Source organism: Rhinichthys klamathensis, unplaced genomic scaffold, assembly GCF_029890125.1.
Source record: "Rhinichthys klamathensis goyatoka isolate OS25496 unplaced genomic scaffold, OSU_Roscu_1.1 h1tg000184l_1, whole genome shotgun sequence".
Taxonomy (NCBI): domain Eukaryota; kingdom Metazoa; phylum Chordata; class Actinopteri; order Cypriniformes; family Leuciscidae; genus Rhinichthys; species Rhinichthys klamathensis.
In genome coordinates, this window is record NW_026606712.1 from 588,702 (window position 1) to 609,274 (window position 20,573).

Sequence of the window (20,573 nt, forward strand, 5' to 3'; positions counted from 1 at the left end):
ATAATATAGAGTGATAGGGTAAATAACTTTAACACCACAAAAACGTGGGCGAATGTGTAACAGCCATGATCAGGTTAGACAATAATATACACATCAGCCTACATATTGCACGCAGGACAGACAAAACTAAATAAATAAAGTAAAAGTAAAATGACATTCCTTCTCTCTACACTCAGAGTTCTAGTTAGACTCAAAGCAAAATAGCTTATACTGGTCTGATATTTTGGCTTAAACTGGTACAATAACAGATGGATAAAACAGGCATGTACAACAAATGGTAATTAAATTCAAGTAATTAAATTCAAGTACTTTAAATGTAATTACAATGCACCAAATTGTATGTACAGAAGTACATTGTATAATTGTTAAATACAGTTACAGTAGTAGTTTAAAAAAACTAACTAACTAAAAAAAGCGCATTTTAGTCATATCACACTGTCCCCTTTTTCTCACAATTCTCACCATCTCTGAGGAATGTGTCAGCGAAGCAGAGGCAGCGCACCACCCCAGACAGAGAGTCGTCTGCAGAACGGGGCTCAATCCGTCTCTGCACCGGCGTCACCTCAGCATCGTGCTCCGCCAACTGGGCGTTAGCCTCCCGCACCTGATGAAAACAAGAAGATCATCTTCTATTAATCTAATAATCAACAGGTCAGCAGACTCAATGGCCTCATTCCCTGCATCACAAAAACCTGTGAGATGGTGAGGCACGTATGAGAGATTTCCAGACACTCACTTTACCGGTGGGACTATTAACCACGGCACGTTTCTTTCCTGAGACTCTGCTCTTCCGGATTCGTCTGAAGGACTGGCGCAGGGATTTCTTCAGAGACTTGACTCGAGACAGCGGGCCCTCCATAGCCAGAGAGTCATTGGGGTGTAGGGTGCACCTATGGAAAGAACCTTCCTTTGAAGCAAACTCCATTCATACAAAAGTCAGATCTTTATTAATATCCTATGAGGTTATTCTGCTGTAACGGCTGAAGGAAATGCTTATTCAGATTAGGGTTTAATTGCATACCTATAACAATCCAATCCATTCATTGGCTAATTCAATGGATAATCAATTACCGTTACTATACCAATAAAAAAAATTATAGTTATAAAATAAGTATTATTATTATTTATATTAAATACATTTTATAATTTTCTAAATTATAAATAATTGTATGATCTAATAAAATCATAAATTATCATTATTGTTGTTGTTATTAGTAGTAGTATATAATACTATTACTACCACATTCTTGTGACAGATGCTGAATATGCGAGAATATTATATGATAGAAATACATTGTATGTGAATCTAGTTAAATTGTAATTTTTTGGATCATATATTTTTATTGAGTATTGAGTTTGTGTTCTGGAATATTTGTAGAATTTGTTTGGAAATGCAGTTTCAGATGAGACCTGCTCATCGAGATAATTAATTTTATGACCCTGCTTAATTTGAAGATGGGCTTGTACACAAAAAAATTCACATTTTAATTATTAATTTAGTAAATGTTTCTACCTATATGTCTCCACCATTAAAGGGATGGTTCACCCAAAAGTGAAAATTCTGTCAATGTTTACATGTGAATAAAAGCCTAAATTCAATGTTCATCATATAAAGCGATCGAGTCTCTTCAGAAACTTTGTACTAAACCGCTCAATTCATACGATTAGTTTTACGATCTCTTTAGTACTGTAGCGGTCAATGAAGGGACAGGAATCTCTCAGATTTCATCAAAAAGACCTTCATTTGTGTTTCGAAGATGAACGGGTTCTTACAGGTTTGGAACAACATGAGGGTGAGTAATTAATGACAGAACTTAAATTGTACTTAAACTAACCCTTTAAGGTATTATTACCAAGTTACCAGGGCCAGTATATCTACCAACTCAAATTCTGCTATTGAGCCAACCCCAACTCAGAATACTTCAATATCTTCATTGCAAATGACATCAATCTTTCAGTTTGAAGCACTGATTATAAGTGCTCCTGAACAAGCATTTGGCCAAGTAATACAGCAGCCTTGGATGGCCCCATGAGTTACCTCGCCAGCACCGAACTCCGCCGATGGTAGTCAAAGAGGCCAAAGCCATGACTGGTGCCAAAGGCAATGAGGTTCCACTCTGCGTGCAGGGTTACTGCAGTAACGGCCGCAGGCGGCATGCACTGCACCAGGACAACCGGCTGGAATCCAGGAGCAAACACTACCGGGCCCATCTTAGGAGGCAGCCGGTCATGACCCTTCCACGTAAAACCCTCTCGGTCCTGAAGCAGGTCCACCGTGGCCACATCAATCATATGATCTGACTTCTCATCGCTTAGAACCATAACTATAACCTGTGAACAGAGTTTATAACACTACTATCATTTCTTTTTGTGCAAACTATAGTCATTTAAAAACCTAGTGAGCTTCCCATCTAGGCAACATTATTAAGGCCCGTTCACACCAATAACTAGCTTGGTGTGAATGGCCTTTAGGCATTATTCAAATGGCACTGGTTTTCCCCCAAGGAGATGGGATGAATCCATGTTTCACAGATGATTTTGAATGGACAGAGTCAAGATGTTATGAGGTTTCATTAAGTGTATAATGCTGCCTATGTGGATATATTTGTATTAAATCATTAAAAACTAGTGATCCTACTTGTCCAGCTGTTCCAGCCACCACCAGTTTTCCACTGTATTTACAGAGGCTGATCTTCTGGATTCCTAGTCTAGGATCATCACTGTATGGGTCAAAACAGCCCACCTGCAAATAAATGAAAAGCAAACATAGATTGTTATAATTCTTCATTGATTTATAAAGCTGCACAAACAGTGCAGCAATATCCTATTTATGAGGAATGTATAGTGTAAAAACACACATGAACCAATTACGGTAAGTCTAGTAAAGCCCAAAGTATACTTCAGTTTTTGTGTACGCGAGGGTCCGCGTACATTGTGCGTGATGCAAATTTCATCACTAGAATAGCATGCCCACCACCAGTTCAAGTCATGTCGAAAAGATCGCATTTACAAGTTAAACGCACATGAACGCCACCACAAAGGCGTAAATACAAGTTGGAAGCACCGAACTTTACGAATTGGGGGCGTTAGGGAGAAAAACGTGGATATACCACAATATTTACAGGCATTTAGCATTGACATTCTCAGGCTTTTTCATTTACAACAAAACAAGCTAATTCCCTGCACAAAATATAATAGCATTCTTTGTTCTTCATTTTCTGGAAGTAGAGTACAAAAACCTAATGTTTTTTGTGTTAATTAAGAGAAGGTACAGCCATCTTGCTCTACAAAAGTGACTTGAACGCACCTGACGGCGTAAACAACTTGCCAACTCGTAAAATACGAACTACCCAGGAGCACTTGAACGCACCATTTGTACGCGCAAGTCGCACATGCGCATTTAATTTGTTTTACACTAATCAGTTGTTCCACAAGGTGACAACCCTGGGCCTGCCGTTGTTTCTACTACGCATACTCTAGTGTACACGTAAAAAAAAAGAAAGAAGAAAAATAGGCTACTTTAGCATGTAGAAGATATTTTGTTTGTTTTTGTGACAGTTAAGACAAAAGAAGAAAAGAAAAAGAAAAATCAAAAACCATCCATACAGCCTTAAAGAAAAAGCATCAGCCATATAGCTTGACTACATGTTATGAACATTATATAATGCAATCGGTAACAATATAAGACTGTATTTCCTTCCCCTCTAGACACATTGACCCTCAAACCGCGTCTGCTCCCGCCCAAACAGATGCTGACAAAGTCAAGAACAAAGAAAAGAGGAATGTGCATGTTATGAGGAGGGAGAAAAAAAAAACAGTAAAACAAAAAGCAATGCAGCAGTGCCATCCAGAGCAACAATGCGCTTCATTTTCAGCAGACGCTAGCAAAGCATTTCAGTCGTCAGGCAGACAGTCTGCTTTTAATTAAGGTGCAAACGGAATCAACTCCACTGTGAATCCCATATGCTTAAGTGGGCCACACGCCAGACTGCAGTCTGCATTTTATGGAGAAGCTGAAGAGGAAAAGGTGGATTAGGAAAACAAAGAGAGAAGTGAGAGGTCAAGAAACTTTCAGAGCTGAAATAGCCCTTGTGAAAGAAAACGGAGTAAAATAAAATAAGATAACATATATCCCAGTGTTCAGATGATGTGATAGCTAAGTGAATTTAAAAAAATCATCAGAACTCCCAAATAATCCCTGACCTTTCTGAAAGGAGGCCATTCCTCCTCCCCAGCCTGCGTCAAGCTGTCGTTGTGGTCGCAGTCTGTCTGAAAGATGTTCGCTGTGCTCAGTTTGTACAGAGGTTTGAGCGACACTCCCGACGCATCCCAGAAGCGCACTGTACCGTCCTCATGACTAAAAAACAAACAAAAATAGCCACACATCATCTTGACAACTGATCCAAATAAATTAATGCATTTCATTAAAGTCTGTAGGACGTTTTATCAAAACCTTTAAGAGCAGCTGTTCAAATAACTTGATTTTGATTTGTAATATGTAAAGGAAACAGAGCTTAAAATAAAATAAAAAAATACAAATGAAACAAACTCACCCAGTTAACAGTAGTTCTTTTTGCTTTGGATCAGGTGCTAAGTTTTTCCCTCCACAAATTGGCCAATTCTGTCAAAATACAGAGGAAAAAAACACTTCAGGGTAGCCACTTCAATGAAAATACATCTGGAAAACTTTTAATTCTGTAATGAAATAACATTAAATAAAAACTTTGATGCTGGTTTATGTTTTACTGGAGGTTGTTAAATAAAATCCATTTCAGAAAGTCAAAATCCCTTGCTCCTAAGCTATTAAATCTAAAAATACAGTATGAGCGTGCTATATTAAATTAATTCATTTATATAACAGTAACAAAAACGAAGGGAGGTGTTGGTTTAATAATGTTAACGTTATACTCATAACAGATGTTATATGAAATGCAGCAGTTTTCTGCTGAATTGGAAAAAACATTGACATATAGTTGGATTTCCTCCGTTTACATATGTCTTGTTATTCAAACAGCAACACATAATTTGCAACATTCTACACATTATCCAGATTTTGGCTTTATATTATTTGGCTATTATACAGTATTTTGAAAGAATCTGAAACAAATTAATATAATTTTTCTTTTAATATAACTCAATAATACTTTCAGCTACCAATATGAGTTATCCCGGCTCCAACATTTTAAAACCATTCCACCAAATTTCATTTCAAACCAACACAGAACATGTATAAAAAAAATAAAAAATAAACACAAGTTTTGGGTCTTTGTGTGGAGTCCTTAATTCACCCACCTCATAGTTCTGCAAAGGACACTGCTGTTGGCCAGCACTGATCACTCTCTCCCAAAACCTGGGAGGCACGTTTGAGATGTGACATGAAAAGGTGATAGCGGAGGAGTGCAGAGGAGCCAGATAGGGAGCAGGGACAGTGGGCCAGCCAGCAATTTGAAGATCAATCACTACCAGCTCCTCTTCCAAAAGAACCACAAGGGCTGATGGCTCATCAAATTCTGTGAGGCACAAAAATAACTAAAGTCCATGCACAGAAAAAAAAAAAAAACATTTAGCAGACACATGTATCATCAGTGATTTATAGAATGGGTTATTACAACCCGGGTCCAAGTGCCATGATCAAGGGTGCAATGATGACAGTTTAGTGATTGCCCCATGTAGGAGTTTGAACTTATAACTACGGCTGGGCGGTATGATGGTATAGATTCAGCTGTACGGTTTATATGACAGCATGTATTTATGGTACAAATTTACTAAGGATGCATCCATGAATCAGCCAATTTGTATCGGCCGATAAAAGCAATTATTTTGTTTAAAATCAGCCAATTATCAGGGCAGATTATATCCTGTCAGTCAAAAGGGGCCTGAAAAACGTATCACACTACTGTGGGAACTCATACTACTGTGTGTGAAAAAAATATCTTGTTGAATTTAGGGCTGTTGAAGTTAAAGCGACCATAAGAGTTTTAAAAAAAAACCTTATAATTCAATAATTATTCAATAATAATAATAATAATATTATTAGACAGGTACAGTGTTTTTAATTATTCAACAACAACCACACCACCTGACCCACTCACCCTTATCTCTGTCTGTGCAGTGAATGGTGAAGAAGTCTATGACACGCGAAGTGAAGTCCAGGGTGACGTGGCTGCTGTCCTGCAGGATGGTTAAGCAGTGTCTGTCTCCATAGCTGGCTCTGGGCATACCACCACTGAACAACACTAGAGGAGCTCTACAGAGACAACAGAGGACACCCTCCTGAGTTAAACCAGCAGAGCTAAAACATGATTATGGTATTTCATTTCTCACACATTACGGCACAAACCCTGATTCTGTTGTCCTCCACAGGATCTTGTTCACGGCTTTGCAGGGAAAGGGGCCTGAGATGAATAAGACACAAAAAGAGGAAAAAGAAAGACAAACTGAGTTTGAGAGAAACTACCAAAAATACAGTAATCTTGGCAGAGTAATGTTAAAAATTTGAAAATATCCGTAGATCCCCAAGCGGTTTGTCTCAACAAACCATCAGCTAATAGTGAAGAGTGCATATGAGGTTTACGATCCCTTTAATAGGTCTGGAAAAGGATTTTAATGGCCTATAACAAAAGTTGAACAGACCCTAAGCTTTGCCACATAACAACATTTCCTGACATTGTGCGAGTTATGCAAACATATAACCAGACATCTATGGCTAATGGCTACTGGAATTACTACAGTGTATCTGCACACAAAAAAATGCATGTTAAACGTTTGATTTTAATCAGAATAAAACAATAGCTAGTCTTTTTAAAATGTAATGTAAATACTTTAGTACAGTGGTTCCCAAACTGGGGTAAGTGAGGTGACAGAGGGGGTCCGTGAACAAAATGCAGAGTTTTGCCATTCATTTAATTCTGCCCCACCTTAAAAATGACACTAAAACCGATCATGCATTTCTAACAGGCAAAATGCCACCGCTAATGTAAAAACAGGAAAATGTTAGTGTCGTAAAAGGTCAAATATATGACAAAATCAAATGAAATCATCTTTTGTGATCAAAAATGACTGCATCCACAAAAGCAGCATCCATATGATAGGTTCTACACTATTGCCATTCTTTGTAAAAGTGGGGATTTATCACTTACTAACATGACAAACATATATAGACACAGATGGTACACAGACATCGATTAAGACTTACTCTCTTCAACACAAAAACATACCCTGTGTGAGTTCTTGTTTGTAAATGTTGAGAATATATTACACGAGCAAGAATAAAAAAAATCCCGAATATCCACATGCTTGCAATTGTGACATTTTATACAACAGTTCAACAAGCAAAAGGGCAATATTAAGTGATGTACATTTGCATTGTCAGTATTGTGTGCTAGCCTGGCTAACGTCAGACCACATCTCATTGACACTGAGACGTGGTCTGGGAACCACATGTTCATTTTCTCGTATTGAGGCGTGGTTTACGAATGCCCAGAGCCGTTTATTGGGTGCTACGAATGTCTATCAAATGCGCCTGTACGTAGCTCATAGCCAATCGTTTCAATTATACCAGACGACGTATGTAGAGCGAAAGAAATTAGACGAGGAAGAAGACGATGGGTCAGAGATTTATTTGCGTACTAAACTACTTAGAACAATATCCAAGGCTGCATCGAAAGGTAACTTCGCGTCTGCTGCCATGTTTGATCCATAGGTATAAACAAACTGCTTCGGTGTGTCGCATAGACGTCGTCATCGTCTTGCTGCTCCCTCCCTGTTCTGTGTTTGGTCCCCTCGCTGAGGCGAAAATTTGGTCCATGGTATCCAGACTGCCTAGCAGCGTGAATAAAATCGCGCTGCGCAAAGGCAGTATGGGGAAACCCAGGCTAAATGTGTGCTCTATTTTGAAACGAAATACAACAAAAGCCACAGCAGAACTGTTGTGCATCTCCAAGCAACACACAGCAGTGTTTTGTTAGTAAATTAATCAGCGGCTTTGAACGAATCGGGAGAGTCAATGATTCAATGACCCATTCATAAATACAGCCACTCACTTCATTGCTGAATGAATGAATGACTCGATGACTCACTCTTTAAGACAGTGACTAACAGCCACCAACTGGCAGTTTTAGTTTGACATTTAAAAGCATCACTTTTTCTCATCATTTTATATTTCTCTGTTGACCTTTTTCCATTTAAAACATTATCTCATAACATTATTTATGCCATTGTAATTGTATTCATGCCACCTCTGAGCAGCATTAATCTGTGTGAATACATCTATATGCAGCTAGTTGATACCGATTTCATCTGATTGAAATTATGGATTTAGTTTAATTTATTGCTTTATTAATTATATTAATGGAATTTTAAGAATTTGACAAAACATGAAATGCATTTAATAGGGTTAGAAAAACTTTGCCTTTATAAAAGTTCTAAAAAAACTGCACCTAAAATCAATTTAAGGAGGCAATTATTGCCCCTTCATGGAAAAGGTGTACAGCAGTCCAAGTGGAAGAGAGGTGGTACGCAAAAAGGATGTTAAAGAACTCAGGTTGTACGCCAGTCTAAAAAGTTTAGGAACCACTACTCTAGTATGACTGAAATTGTACCAGACTTATATCAAGTGACTGGAGCTTGGCTTTGTTCAAAATGTATATGCATCATACAACAACTGGCCTCAGTGATGTTGACTCATATTTAATCCTAGTTTGGGGTCAGAAAGATTTATGTTTTGGAAAGAAGCAGTCATTACATAACCTTTCAGAAATCACTCTTACATGCTGATTTGTTGCTCAATCATTTCTTATATAATTGTGCACCAAACTTACTGCTAACAAAGTCTGTGCGAGTGAAACAAAAAGAAAAGGGAAAGGCTGTGTAATTGGCATGTGTTGTGGCTCACCATATGGTATGGTGGATGAGATCGGGTCAAAGGTGCAGGGATTGCTGCTGCTGACAGCCCACACCATGTATCCGCCATCACTATGGGAACTAACAAAGCTGTTCCCGGACCGTTCCCAGACCAAACTCTCCAGCTGCTGCAAGAGTGACAGTCCCACACAATACACAGTGTCAAAAAAGGACCAAAGACGTTGAAAGGAAGTCAAAAGGTTTGAGTTAAACCATCTGGACAACTTAACATCAAGCATGGATGATTTAAAGATGCAATTTAAGCAGAGTTATGAGTCTCGGACAGATCTCTTGACCTGCTCCCTTTGAAAGTCAGGAGTGTAATTATTTGACATTTACAGACAAACTTTGAATTAAAATAGAAACATAGACATCAATGTTTAAAGTTTCAAGCTCATGACCGCAAAAAGTGTTGAAAGCCATTTGAGAGACATCAAACAAACTTGCACACACACACCCACCTGCTTTCCCAGGAAAAGGTTGTCTACATGCCGACTGTTGAGGTCCCAGAGTACAACCAGACCTCTGCTGTAACCAATGAGGATTTTATCAGAGTCTTTTGGATGTTCCTGCAGGGACTCCACAGGCCCCAATGATTTTCCACACTTGTACTCTTCTGGAACACTGAAGAGGGGAAAGAGGAGACATGTGAATGAGATTACACAGCAAGATTTTATTCAGAGTACATCGAAGATACAGAAAACCTAGAGATAAATGACAAAACCAAGCGCTACGCTGCACCAGAAAACATTTGGGAGATTTATTCTCTTTGTAGAGCCACTCAACTGCACTTCTATTTGGTATAAAAACCCAAATCTGAGTACACACTACTTAACTCCCCAAACACAGAGCGCTACTGAAGTACACATCAGAGGTTACAGAAAACCTTCACTGCAAAACTTCACTCAGCACTTTATTCTCAGCAGATTCAAATGCAGTCTTGTGTGGAAAAGCATTTCACATGGAAAAATGTGCAGGTCTCTGGGTTCAATGAGAAGAATAAACCAAGCTGCAAGCTTTGAGAACAATGTATTGAACATTTGGTAACAATTACTCTTGATTCATGTTTGGAAAGAAAACGCAAAGTTCAATAAACAACTCCAAAAAATATCAGTGGCTCAAACACAAGAGTAACACGGCAGAAGTTGACACACCATTATCAGACGCTGACATGCTTAAATTCAGTTTGAAAGCCAGACAAATGATGACCAATCAAAAGCCACAGTTCAGGATTCCTCTGTGGCTGTGGCATGGATTCAAGAGCTGGAATGTGCATGGTACACCCACAGAGTCGGGATGAGATGTAGCCATTAAGGGGGAGAGGAAAAGTGGAAAGCGCATGGAAAAGAAGGACTGGAGTAGTTGTTTGATGGCATGGCTTGGGATGAAAACAGTCACAAGAAACAAAATTCACACAAACAACGAAGGCTTTTACAAGTAAATTTAAGAAATGGAAAACCAGATTTGCACTTCTTGAAAGACATCCCGCTGTTTATAAGTCACTGTGTGATAACCAAATCATACATTTGTATGGCAACGTTGAAATTACATTATTGCTCCGAGATATAGATTGTTGAACTGTCAAATTAATGGGAGATCTTGCAATTTTATTTTATATTTGTATAAAAAAATTCAAATGTGTAGCACAAGTCTGTAAGTTTCGAATAAAATTTAATAAGTTAAATTAAAGGATTAGTTCACTCTAAAATGAAAGTTCTGCCATTTATTAACCATCATGTCGTTCCAAACCCGTAAGACTTTCGCTCATCTCCAAAACACAAATGAGGATATTTTAATGAAACCTGAGAGATTTCAGCCTTTTATGAATCGAGAATAAACGCCATTTAATTTAAGCTTGTATTCACATATAAACATTCATAAACTCACACATCAGTTGTGGTAAACGGAGGCTCAAGCATGTTTGCTTGACGTGCGAGAACCAATGAGGTTCATTCTCGTGTGTTACGCAAGTACGGTTGAGCTTCTGTTTAAGTTCACTGATCAATATGTTTATGTGAATAAAAGCCTAAATTCAATCTGTTCATCATATAAAGTAATCGTGTCTCTTCTGAAAATTGTGACTAAACCGCTCAATTCATTTGAATAAGGTTTACGATCTTTTTATGAACTTTGAAGCGTCAAAGTGGTATAGTTGCGTAGCTGTCTATGGAGGGACAGAAATCTCTCCGATTTTATTAAAATATATTAATTTGTTTAGAAGATGAACAAAATTCTTAAGGGTTTGGAACAACATTAGGGTGAGTAAGTGATGACAATATTTTGTATTTTTGGGTGAACTCAATTTAACAAATGTTCCCATACCTTTTGACCAATAAATCTATGATTTTTTTTACATGATCTTTCCATAATTTTTCCAATTATTCATGATATTCATGAATTAAATAAGTATTATGAAGACATTAAAACTCAAATACATGTCAATCTAGATGTCCCACATGCCTTTAAGAAAAACAAAATCACCACAAAACACAATGTTTTCTACCAAGACGCAGAGTATACTCTGGCATTTTGTATCCTGCTGATTCTCAAAGATGAGTGTGCAAAGCTCATATCCTCCATTTTAAACGCCTCCTTGGATAGGGCCCAAGATATTTGGCACTTGGTACAAAAGCATTTTGTTCAGTAGTTTCCTGGCTGACACATACTTATTACCAGTGGCTCAGATAGGATGCCCATTACCCCAAATTGTGCTGAGTTAATGAGCAGTTCAAGGTCTCTCAGAGGCAGATGAGGTCCACATTTAGCCACCCAGGCTATATCTGCAACAGGGCACACTGGGAAAGCTGTAATTTATCTCAGAGTTAAACAACGTCTTTAAAGAGTAAGATGAATAGCTAGTGTGATTTCCTGCCTTGTAACAGTCACAATTACAGCAATTAGGAAAAACAGGTTTCTTCTTAAAGATTGATGTATTAAATATTTATAAATATTCTTACAATGACAACTAAATAACAGAGGAATAAATACTGTATCTCATCAGATCGCAGAGATCAATGCCTTTCTGAACTCCAAACTTCTAACTGTGGCCATGTGAAGTCAGTGCCTTGGCAGTGGGACAGGAAAGCTCAAGATGCATATAACCTACTGACAGAGTAACAGACAGCCACAGCTGGGGGCATAAAGGGGCAAACAGCCTTGGGTGAATCAGGAAGTTTGATCTGTTCCCTGTTCAAAGTGTATTTGAGAAGTGTGACAAAGGCAGCTTGGATAAGGGCTAAAGGAGGGAAGGAAAATAAACAAAAATTCTTGCTGCAGCTTCATTAACCCATGGGGTGGGAGTCCCCAAATGGTTATTTTATGAGGTAAGCGTGTAGAATCTGTCTGCACTGCCATGTTTATTAGAGTCCAGTGTGGACATCCTGATTCACAGAAACTTAAAAAAAAATACCCTTGTCCCTTGAGAGACATTCAGAAAATATTTTTCAGAGTGGTTGTAGAGAGGGTTAGGGTTAATACTTTTATTCAGCAAGAACACATTAAATAGATCAAAAGTGATATTTATAATGTTGTTACAAAAGATTTCTATTTCAAATAAATGCTTTTCTTTTGAACTTTCTACCCAAAATGTGTTACAGTTTCAACAAATTTAAAGTGCACATATTATGCTATTTTAAAGGTTCTTAATTTTGTTTTGGAGGTCTCCTCCAATAGGTTTAAATGCATCCAAGGTCAAAAACACTTAATTTTCTCATAATATACATTGCACATTTCTCAAAAAGTCTAAAAACGGTTCTTTCGAAGATTCAGTCTCCCTAAAGCCCAACTTTCCAAGAGTCCACTCTGCTCTGATTGGTCAGATGGCCCAGTCTGTTGTGATTGGTCTAAAACTTAAAGCACTTGTCAGAATATCTGACTTTCATCTCCGGAGTCTTCCTCAGCACATGTATACACAGTGATGCAAATAGTGACAATGGTGTCAGTTTTTTCACATCAATTCCAGCGAGAGTCCTCATCCTTTGGAAGTTTATTCAAAGTGGAGTTGCAGCACTAAAAAAAAAATGCATGCATCTTCTCGACATGTCGACAACACGAACCTCTTCCAGCCCTCCGCTACAACTAGTGTTGGAGAGTGGGTCAAAGTAGGCGTTGTTTGCGGGCAGCCAACGAAGACCATATGCAGGCAGGCAACACTATTTTACAGTATGCATAATTTATAAATACTATAGTATATATACTATTTCTGTAAATACTATTATAATTTATTACCATAGTAACTATGTAACAAGGACAATTACGTGCAACTAGCCCTAAAACCCTAAACCCTAGGTTTACCAACTGGTTTGAATGGTAGTATAATAACTGAAATTTTTAAATAAAATGCAGCTACATACAGCTAGTCAGACAACTAGTAAAGTGGTAACATTTGGGTGACCTGATAATGTGACAAGGTCAATATGGATACTGGAAGGGCAGCTCTCACCTCTGCATGACCTCGTCCTGGAACAGCGACTTGTTCAGCAACGTGAGGGTGGGCAGTTCCAGAAAGTGTACCCCGCCACCTTCAGTGCCCAGAGCAAGAAGATCACAGCCCAGCTTCAACAGCATGACGGTCACACGTGTCGCACTACAGAGGAGAAGCAAGCAACCTCAAGGTCATAGTTTGGACAAGATTGGACAAATTTGGGGAGTTTAAAAAAAAAAAGGAAAGGAAAGAAAAGAACCTTACTTGGTGCTCTCAATGCCTGGCCTGCCAGGCAGATTGAAGCTGTGAACCTCTATCAAATGTGAGCGGTTTTCTCTCTGCACAATCTCCCATAGGTGAATGGTGTTATCATCCAAAAGAGAAAGTATCCTCCCCTAGAGAGAGAGAGAAAGAGAATGAGTGAGAGAGAGTGAGAGAGAGGCTTATTGAATGTTAAAAAAAATATATATATATATATATTATATATATTAGGGCTGTCAAATGATTAATCACGATTAATCACATCCAAAATAAAAGTTTTTTTTACATAATATATGTGGGTGCACTGTGTATAATTATTTTGTATATATATATATATGTATGTATATATATATATATATATATATATATATATATATATATATATATATATATATATATAAATATATATATATATATATATATATATATATATACACACACATGCATGTATATTTAAGAAAAAAATATTATTTATATATAAAATATTTATATATAATATAAATTATATATAAATCTATATACATGAAAATATTTCTTAAATATATACAAGCATGTGTGTGTATTTATATATAAAATAATTATACACAGTGCACCCACATATATTATGTAAAAAAAACTTTTATTTTGGATGTGATTAATCACGATTAATCATTTGACAGCCCTAATATATATATTTTCAATAAAACACACCCCAGCACCAAGCTACAATGATTGATGTAAACATGTGCACCTTATGAGTACAGGTTTAAAACATGATCTTACCTGTCCATAGAGGAAGTGTATCTGAGTGACAGCAGCAGTGTCTTTATGAAGTCCAGTCATCTCCACCCCAGGAGCGCCATATCTTAATGCCCAGTCAAGGATTATTTTACAGTGGTGCATTCCAGGATTCACATCTGTTTTGGGAACAGATTACCTCAAGGGAAAACGTTTCAGACTAGGCTTTGAGAACTGAATTTGTCTTCAATTTATCAGGTATCTATTCATGCTTTCTTTAAACAATGCACAAACTTAAACATGCATTAAGCGATTTCTGAGAAACACTGTTGATATTTGAAATCAACCCAAACAAACACACCCCTCCCTTCATTGCTTCGCCCCCAAAATGCACAAACACGCAATGCAAGAGTGGATGTCTCTTTATCATCGCTTTTATTTTTCACGAAGCATTATTTTCTTCCATTCAGCTAAGATGACGTACAAACGACAAGGTAAAAAAAAAAAAAAACGTACACAACAGCAAGAGTTTGTTGTTAGTCGCCAACAGTAAAGCAGCTCCAGACAAACAATGACACTCAAAACTGTCCTGTTACTAGCTAACATTACATCGACAGCATATCTTGGTTCTGTGAAACATAGGGAAACCAATGATCTGGAGCAGAAACAACGCAACCTCTGCGTCAGTTTTCAGGCCTTCTCACTAAGGTCTCTTCTAATATTAACACTGGTCCTCAAGCTCTTGTCTGATCATAACTCTTCTTTTTCCGGTGATATTCCTCTGACTTTTTCTCTTTTGTAATGTCTCTCAGCCATCTCTCCAGTCTTTCTTCGAATCTCCCTCTTGCTTACTGTCTCTCCTCACCCATCATGAGTGGAAACGCCCCTCCTGCTGATTGGCTAGAAGGGTGTTGTGGTGCTCGGTCTGATACACTTTCAACAACGTTTCTCAGAAATCACTATCTGCACCTTTAAGTGTTGATAAATGCTTGTTATTCATGGTGTACAAAAATTGTTTTAACGGACATGCATGTGTGCTCTATAAAGTATTTGAAATTAAATGGCAACAGAGACGTTAATCACTTAATTTCTCTTATGAAAGGCTTTTCATAAAATGGTAATGCTTGTGTATCTGACTAATCAAAAATGTAATTCTTTTATTTTTATTATTGATTGATTTCAGTCCTACTTAAGACATGTTTTGTCACATATCAGCTCCAATGAATCACTTTCAATCTTGTTTTTTTAAAGGGAAATCAAGCCAAAGCTGTGGTGAATGTAGTTCAAATGTAAGGTCAAGAAGCAACACTGTGTAAAGACTTAAACTCATGAAACAGAGGATTCTCTGAGGGAAGTAATTACAGACATATAACACTCATTAAACAGTCCACTGAGCTAAACACTAAGAAATGAGCCAAAATAAAATCAAAACTAAATAGCTCTGATTGGCCCACACTCAATCTGATCCTGAATGTCTCCAGAATCAAGAGAAATCTACTCTTTTTCAGTTGGCAAAGCTGATTGTGCTTTTCTTCAATAGACTGTAGCTCAAATGCTTTCTGGATGGCTATTGTGGTGTGCTTTTCATTAAAAAAACTACACAGCCTTCCACTCTCATAACAAAAGAGTGGATATCTAGGTCAAATCTGATCCACGTAAAAAAGATCCAAACTCTGCAGGAAGGAGGAGACATCCTTAGAAAAACTCAATTCAGCAAGCCTTGTGAAAGAGAGGAGCTCTTTAAAAGTAAAATCTTGACTTTAAACTGAGCACGAATGTGTTTGGAAAGGCGCACTATTGTAGCAATAGGTATACTGTGCAAAGAAAGCATGCACAATTTTTGGGGCAAAATGTGCAGTACACAACCCAACAACACTGCGTCAAATACCCTATCCCACAATGCAATGCCCTAAACCTGACCATCCATTTCCAGCTTGACGAATAAGCTGAAAGAGTTTACAAAGTGCCATTATTTGACCAAAAAGCCAAAAGAAAGATTTGTACACAATTGAAATTGTTGAAATGAAACAATTGAAATTAAATGTGAAATAAGTCTCTTTTTCTGGACAGCATGCAGTTTGTATATTATATTATAATGATTATAATATAAAACACATGCACCAGCTGCAATACTTGCTCACTTCTTTCGCTAGAGAAGAAAAGTAAAACATTAAAGGGTTAGTTCACCCAAAAATGAAAATTATGTCATTAATGACTCACCCTCATGTCGTTCCAAGCCCGTAAGACCTCCGTTCATCTTCGGAACACAGTTTAAGATATTTTAGATTTAGTCCGAGAGTTTTCTGTCCCTCCATTGAAAATGTACGGTATACTGTCCTTGTCCAGAAAGGAAATAAAGACATCAAAGTAGTCCATGTGACATCAGTGGGTTACTGACCCACTGAACATCAGTGGGTTTGTGATGAACGGAGGTCTGACGGGCTTGGAACGACATGAGGGTGAGTCTATAATGACAATTTTCATTTTTGGGTGAACTAACCCTTTAACAACTTCTAATTTAATGTGTAAAGAGGCCTGGGTTCAGACCTCAACTTAACAATTTTTCTTATATTTCTCATTTATAATCAATATCTTTATAAAATATTTGTTTTATTTTAATTTTTAATAATAAATCAATATTTTAAATAATGCATGCATTTTCATTAAATGGACAAAATGTCATCGTTGGTTTTTTTGCTTGTGAGGCAGGGTAGGTACATCTGATTCAGACTAATGAGAAGAGATGCACTGATGGAGCGAAGGGAGCACAGGACACACCGTCAGCTCGACTGAGCCCAGAACAAAAGCTCAGGCTGTGTGGCACTGCCGCACGTCACCCTGCCACCTCACACACAGCTCTCTGAGAGCCACTTCAGCTGCTGCCTAATCAAGCCCATAATGTCTTACACAACCAGGCTCTTGAAACGGCACCCCAGACGAACTGCTCCATTCTGAAGTCCCCGTGGTTGCCATGGCAGCATCTCGATTATGTCACACGGGAACAGGCATCCTGTTATTTGCAGAAGAGGCTCATATGCCCCAAAAATGATACACAATGAAAAGGTTCAGAAGTCGAGAAACATGAGACACAGAGCGTTAACACGCACAATCTTACACCAATTACGCTTAATTAGATGAAAGGTCAAATGGTGTTGAGGGTGTTGAGGGTGTTGATGGTGTTGAGGTTTAAAACCTTAAATGGTGTTGTTTATCAGATAATGGTCATAAATGGTTTACGCAAAATATACATGTAGATTTTTGTCTGCATGAAACTCCTTTACCAGACAAAATTATAATTTGAATTCAAATGTGGTTTTCTTGAGTTGTTTGTTTTTATAATGAGCTGATTATGATTCTTATTTATGAATAAATAAATACATGACAGTGCTGTCAAATCGCATCTAACATAAAAGTTTGTGAATATACAATATATACACCTTACACACACACACAACAAACTTTTATGTTAGATGCAATTAATTGCGATCAATCGAATTGACATCAATAATAATAGTATTAAGATATCTTTACGAATATATAAAATATTTTTTTTATTATTATTATTATTTGTACATGTAAGCACACTCACTGAGTAAAGCTTGCTCTCCTATAGGACTGCATTAGGCATAAGCTTTTATCAGTATACATTTTATTAGTTATTGTATTCCCACATCATGCAGAGCCGCTTGAGCTACCGGAAAAAAGAAAAGAAAAAAAAAAAACGTAAAAAAAAAAAGAAAAGAAATATTAATAATGACAAGGGATGCAAAGAAAACAACCTCTAAGGAAGAAGAAATATATGCCAAATGTATCCAAACAATTTATTGGACTACATTAGAGAAAGTCCTGCTCAGATGGCCAATTAATAAAACTAAAGTAACTACAAGCTTCTTTGAAGAGAAATTTGAAGGGGAGAAAATGTTTAATAATTGAGGTAAAATAGTACAGAACCAAAGGAGGGTCCAGGTGTGTGAAGCATGCTGGGAGTGCAGGAATTAAACAGAGGGGCGAGGAACAGTTACATCTGTAAAATTCTCTCACACTCAGCCTTGATTACTCAACAGGCCATTAACTTGAACAGAGAGGCTGTGTCATTTTTTCCCCTCAAAAACTCCCCCTATACAGTCAATATACCCTCCTTTTTGAGCCAATCCATCCACCTCAGTGCATTGCTAATGGTGCGGAGAGATTACAAACCATGAGATGGCTGCACTCCAAACAGGGCACAGCATGGTTTTGGTAGCAGACACTCAAAACAGAACCTGATATTCCCAAGACACAAAGAACATGAATTTTAAACAACTGAAGGCATCCAAATCAGCTCAAAAACATTTTAAAATCACATTTTTACCCTCAAGAAATCCATGAAAGTATTGCCAGTACTTAGATGTAAATTATTTTGACCAAGATAATCAATAATAAAGCCAAAGACGACAGTTTCAAACCTGAAAATTTTACTTTAAATTGCTAATCTGGAAATCCAATATGCCTTAGCAGTTGTTTAGTTAAGAGACATGAGAGATACTTTCATTGTGGACAAAGAGAAGTATAAACATTTGTCAAAGCATCTCCTTTTGTGGCCTACAAGATAAAGTCATGGGGTTTAGAAAATCCAATTGAGAGTAAATGACAAATTTCATTTTGGGCAACCCTTGTGAAAAAAAGTTAGCATACTTATTTTTTATTTTTATTTTAATTTAAAGGAGCTGTATGTAAGATTGTGGCCAAAACTAGTACTGCAATCACTGTCAAATTACTGTAGAGTGGTGTATCCCCTCCCCCTCCCCCTGACTCGAGGTTGCCAGATCGGCTGCAGGATCCAGCAGGAACGTGACGAGCTGCAGCTGTGGTAACTAGAGCAGAGCTGGCAACCCGGATGCCGCAACACTACTGACTTCGTGATTGGTAGATAGGTGGAGGGTGGAGCATCAGACCAAAACACAACATGACAACATCAACATCAGTTGAGGGCTGCAACTGCACTTTTTAAATGACAATATCCTGGCCAGACTACTGTTGTCAGTGATATAAGTGTTTGAAATGTACATGATTTCTTAATGTCTAGTGACATTTCAGGGCCATTTTATGATTAATTTAAATACATTTCTTACATACAGCTCCTTTAAGTACTCCTTACAATACTTCTTCATTTATACACTTTAAAAGATTATTCTTAAGTGTGAAAAGTTTTTTTTAACCTTTAAGTAGGACGCAAGTAGATTATGCAATTTCATAATTCTATTGTCATGCAACATGCAAAGTGTACTGACAAGTATTTATAGTAAACTAATTTAACCAAATATGTCATTTCTAAGCTTGTATGCCACGTATTTTAATATATTTGTAATTAAACCTGTAATGAAGTTGCAATTTAGTATTATAAGGGTATATAGTATTATAGGGTATTTTTTATTTAAAAATCATAGCTTTATCGGAATGGTCCGAAATTTGGTGACTTTGTTGGTACTTGGTATATGAACACCCAAAAACATTGGGGACAGGATTTGAATAGTCTAAGTGGTTGTAAAAAAAATAGTCACACTCAGGACCTTCGGTTCCAAATGGACCCGCATAGGAAATAAATGGGAAATTGGCAAAAATGTGAAAATACAGAGTTTTTTTGTGTGTACAATCTACAAATCAGCCACGATCCAGAAAAAAAGCACACAGCAGTGAAGGGGTGAATCTATAAAACATCAAGAGTGCAAAACAGACACACACACACACACACACACACACACAAACACACTTTTATACACATACACACTAATAAATTCAGATTACATATGGGTTTTGAATTTTTAAAATGCTCAGTTTGTCCACCAGATGGCATCCATCTCATTTCAAAAATTGCTTTCATGAGGCCTAGGCTTGACTCTAAAATGAAATACAGCTTTAAAAAAAAATAATAAAAAAATAAAACATTTTCTATTATATTCAATGGGGAAAAAAATGGGTCATAATTATTGCATTAATATTAATTATAAATCAGTTTTATATTTGAAATTATCTCAAAACACCAAAAAAGAAAAGAAAAAATATTATAAAAAACAAGCAAAAAAAAAAAAATATGATTTTTTTTTTATAAATATTAATCCCACCCTTCCGGCCCATTTGGACCCGAAGGTCCTGAGTGTGACTCTGAAATGAAGGACCCCAGAGGGTTAAAATGCACATATGTAGGTCCGAGAAATCCAAATTTTCTCGGGGGAGCATGCCCCTCTTCTGTCTGTCTGACCAATCAGTTATCTGTAGTGTTTTCACGTCACAT

General features: G+C 37.3%; 1 protein-coding gene across 3 annotated transcripts in view; it reads right to left on the reverse strand.

The window, feature by feature from the left end:
* Nucleotides 1–20,573, reverse strand: part of llgl1 (LLGL scribble cell polarity complex component 1) — a 41,369-nt gene that overhangs the window by 8,558 nt on the left and 12,238 nt on the right. For 2 of the 3 annotated variants that reach the window (XM_056261616.1, XM_056261615.1), the window contains exons 3-16: nt 14,348–14,429; nt 13,589–13,719; nt 13,343–13,486; nt 9,363–9,525; nt 8,894–9,029; nt 6,341–6,395; nt 6,093–6,247; nt 5,293–5,510; nt 4,554–4,621; nt 4,204–4,357; nt 2,639–2,743; nt 2,039–2,331; nt 737–890; nt 463–604 (exon numbers count right to left, since the gene is read on the reverse strand). In XM_056261616.1, the coding sequence (XP_056117591.1) occupies nt 463–604; nt 737–890; nt 2,039–2,331; nt 2,639–2,743; nt 4,204–4,357; nt 4,554–4,621; nt 5,293–5,510; nt 6,093–6,247; nt 6,341–6,395; nt 8,894–9,029; nt 9,363–9,525; nt 13,343–13,486; nt 13,589–13,719; nt 14,348–14,429 (2,000 nt within the window). The remainder of the gene's footprint in view (nt 1–462; nt 605–736; nt 891–2,038; nt 2,332–2,638; nt 2,744–4,203; nt 4,358–4,553; nt 4,622–5,292; nt 5,511–6,092; nt 6,248–6,340; nt 6,396–8,893; nt 9,030–9,362; nt 9,526–13,342; nt 13,487–13,588; nt 13,720–14,347; nt 14,430–20,573) is intronic. The other variant, XM_056261617.1, reaches the window with a different exon arrangement.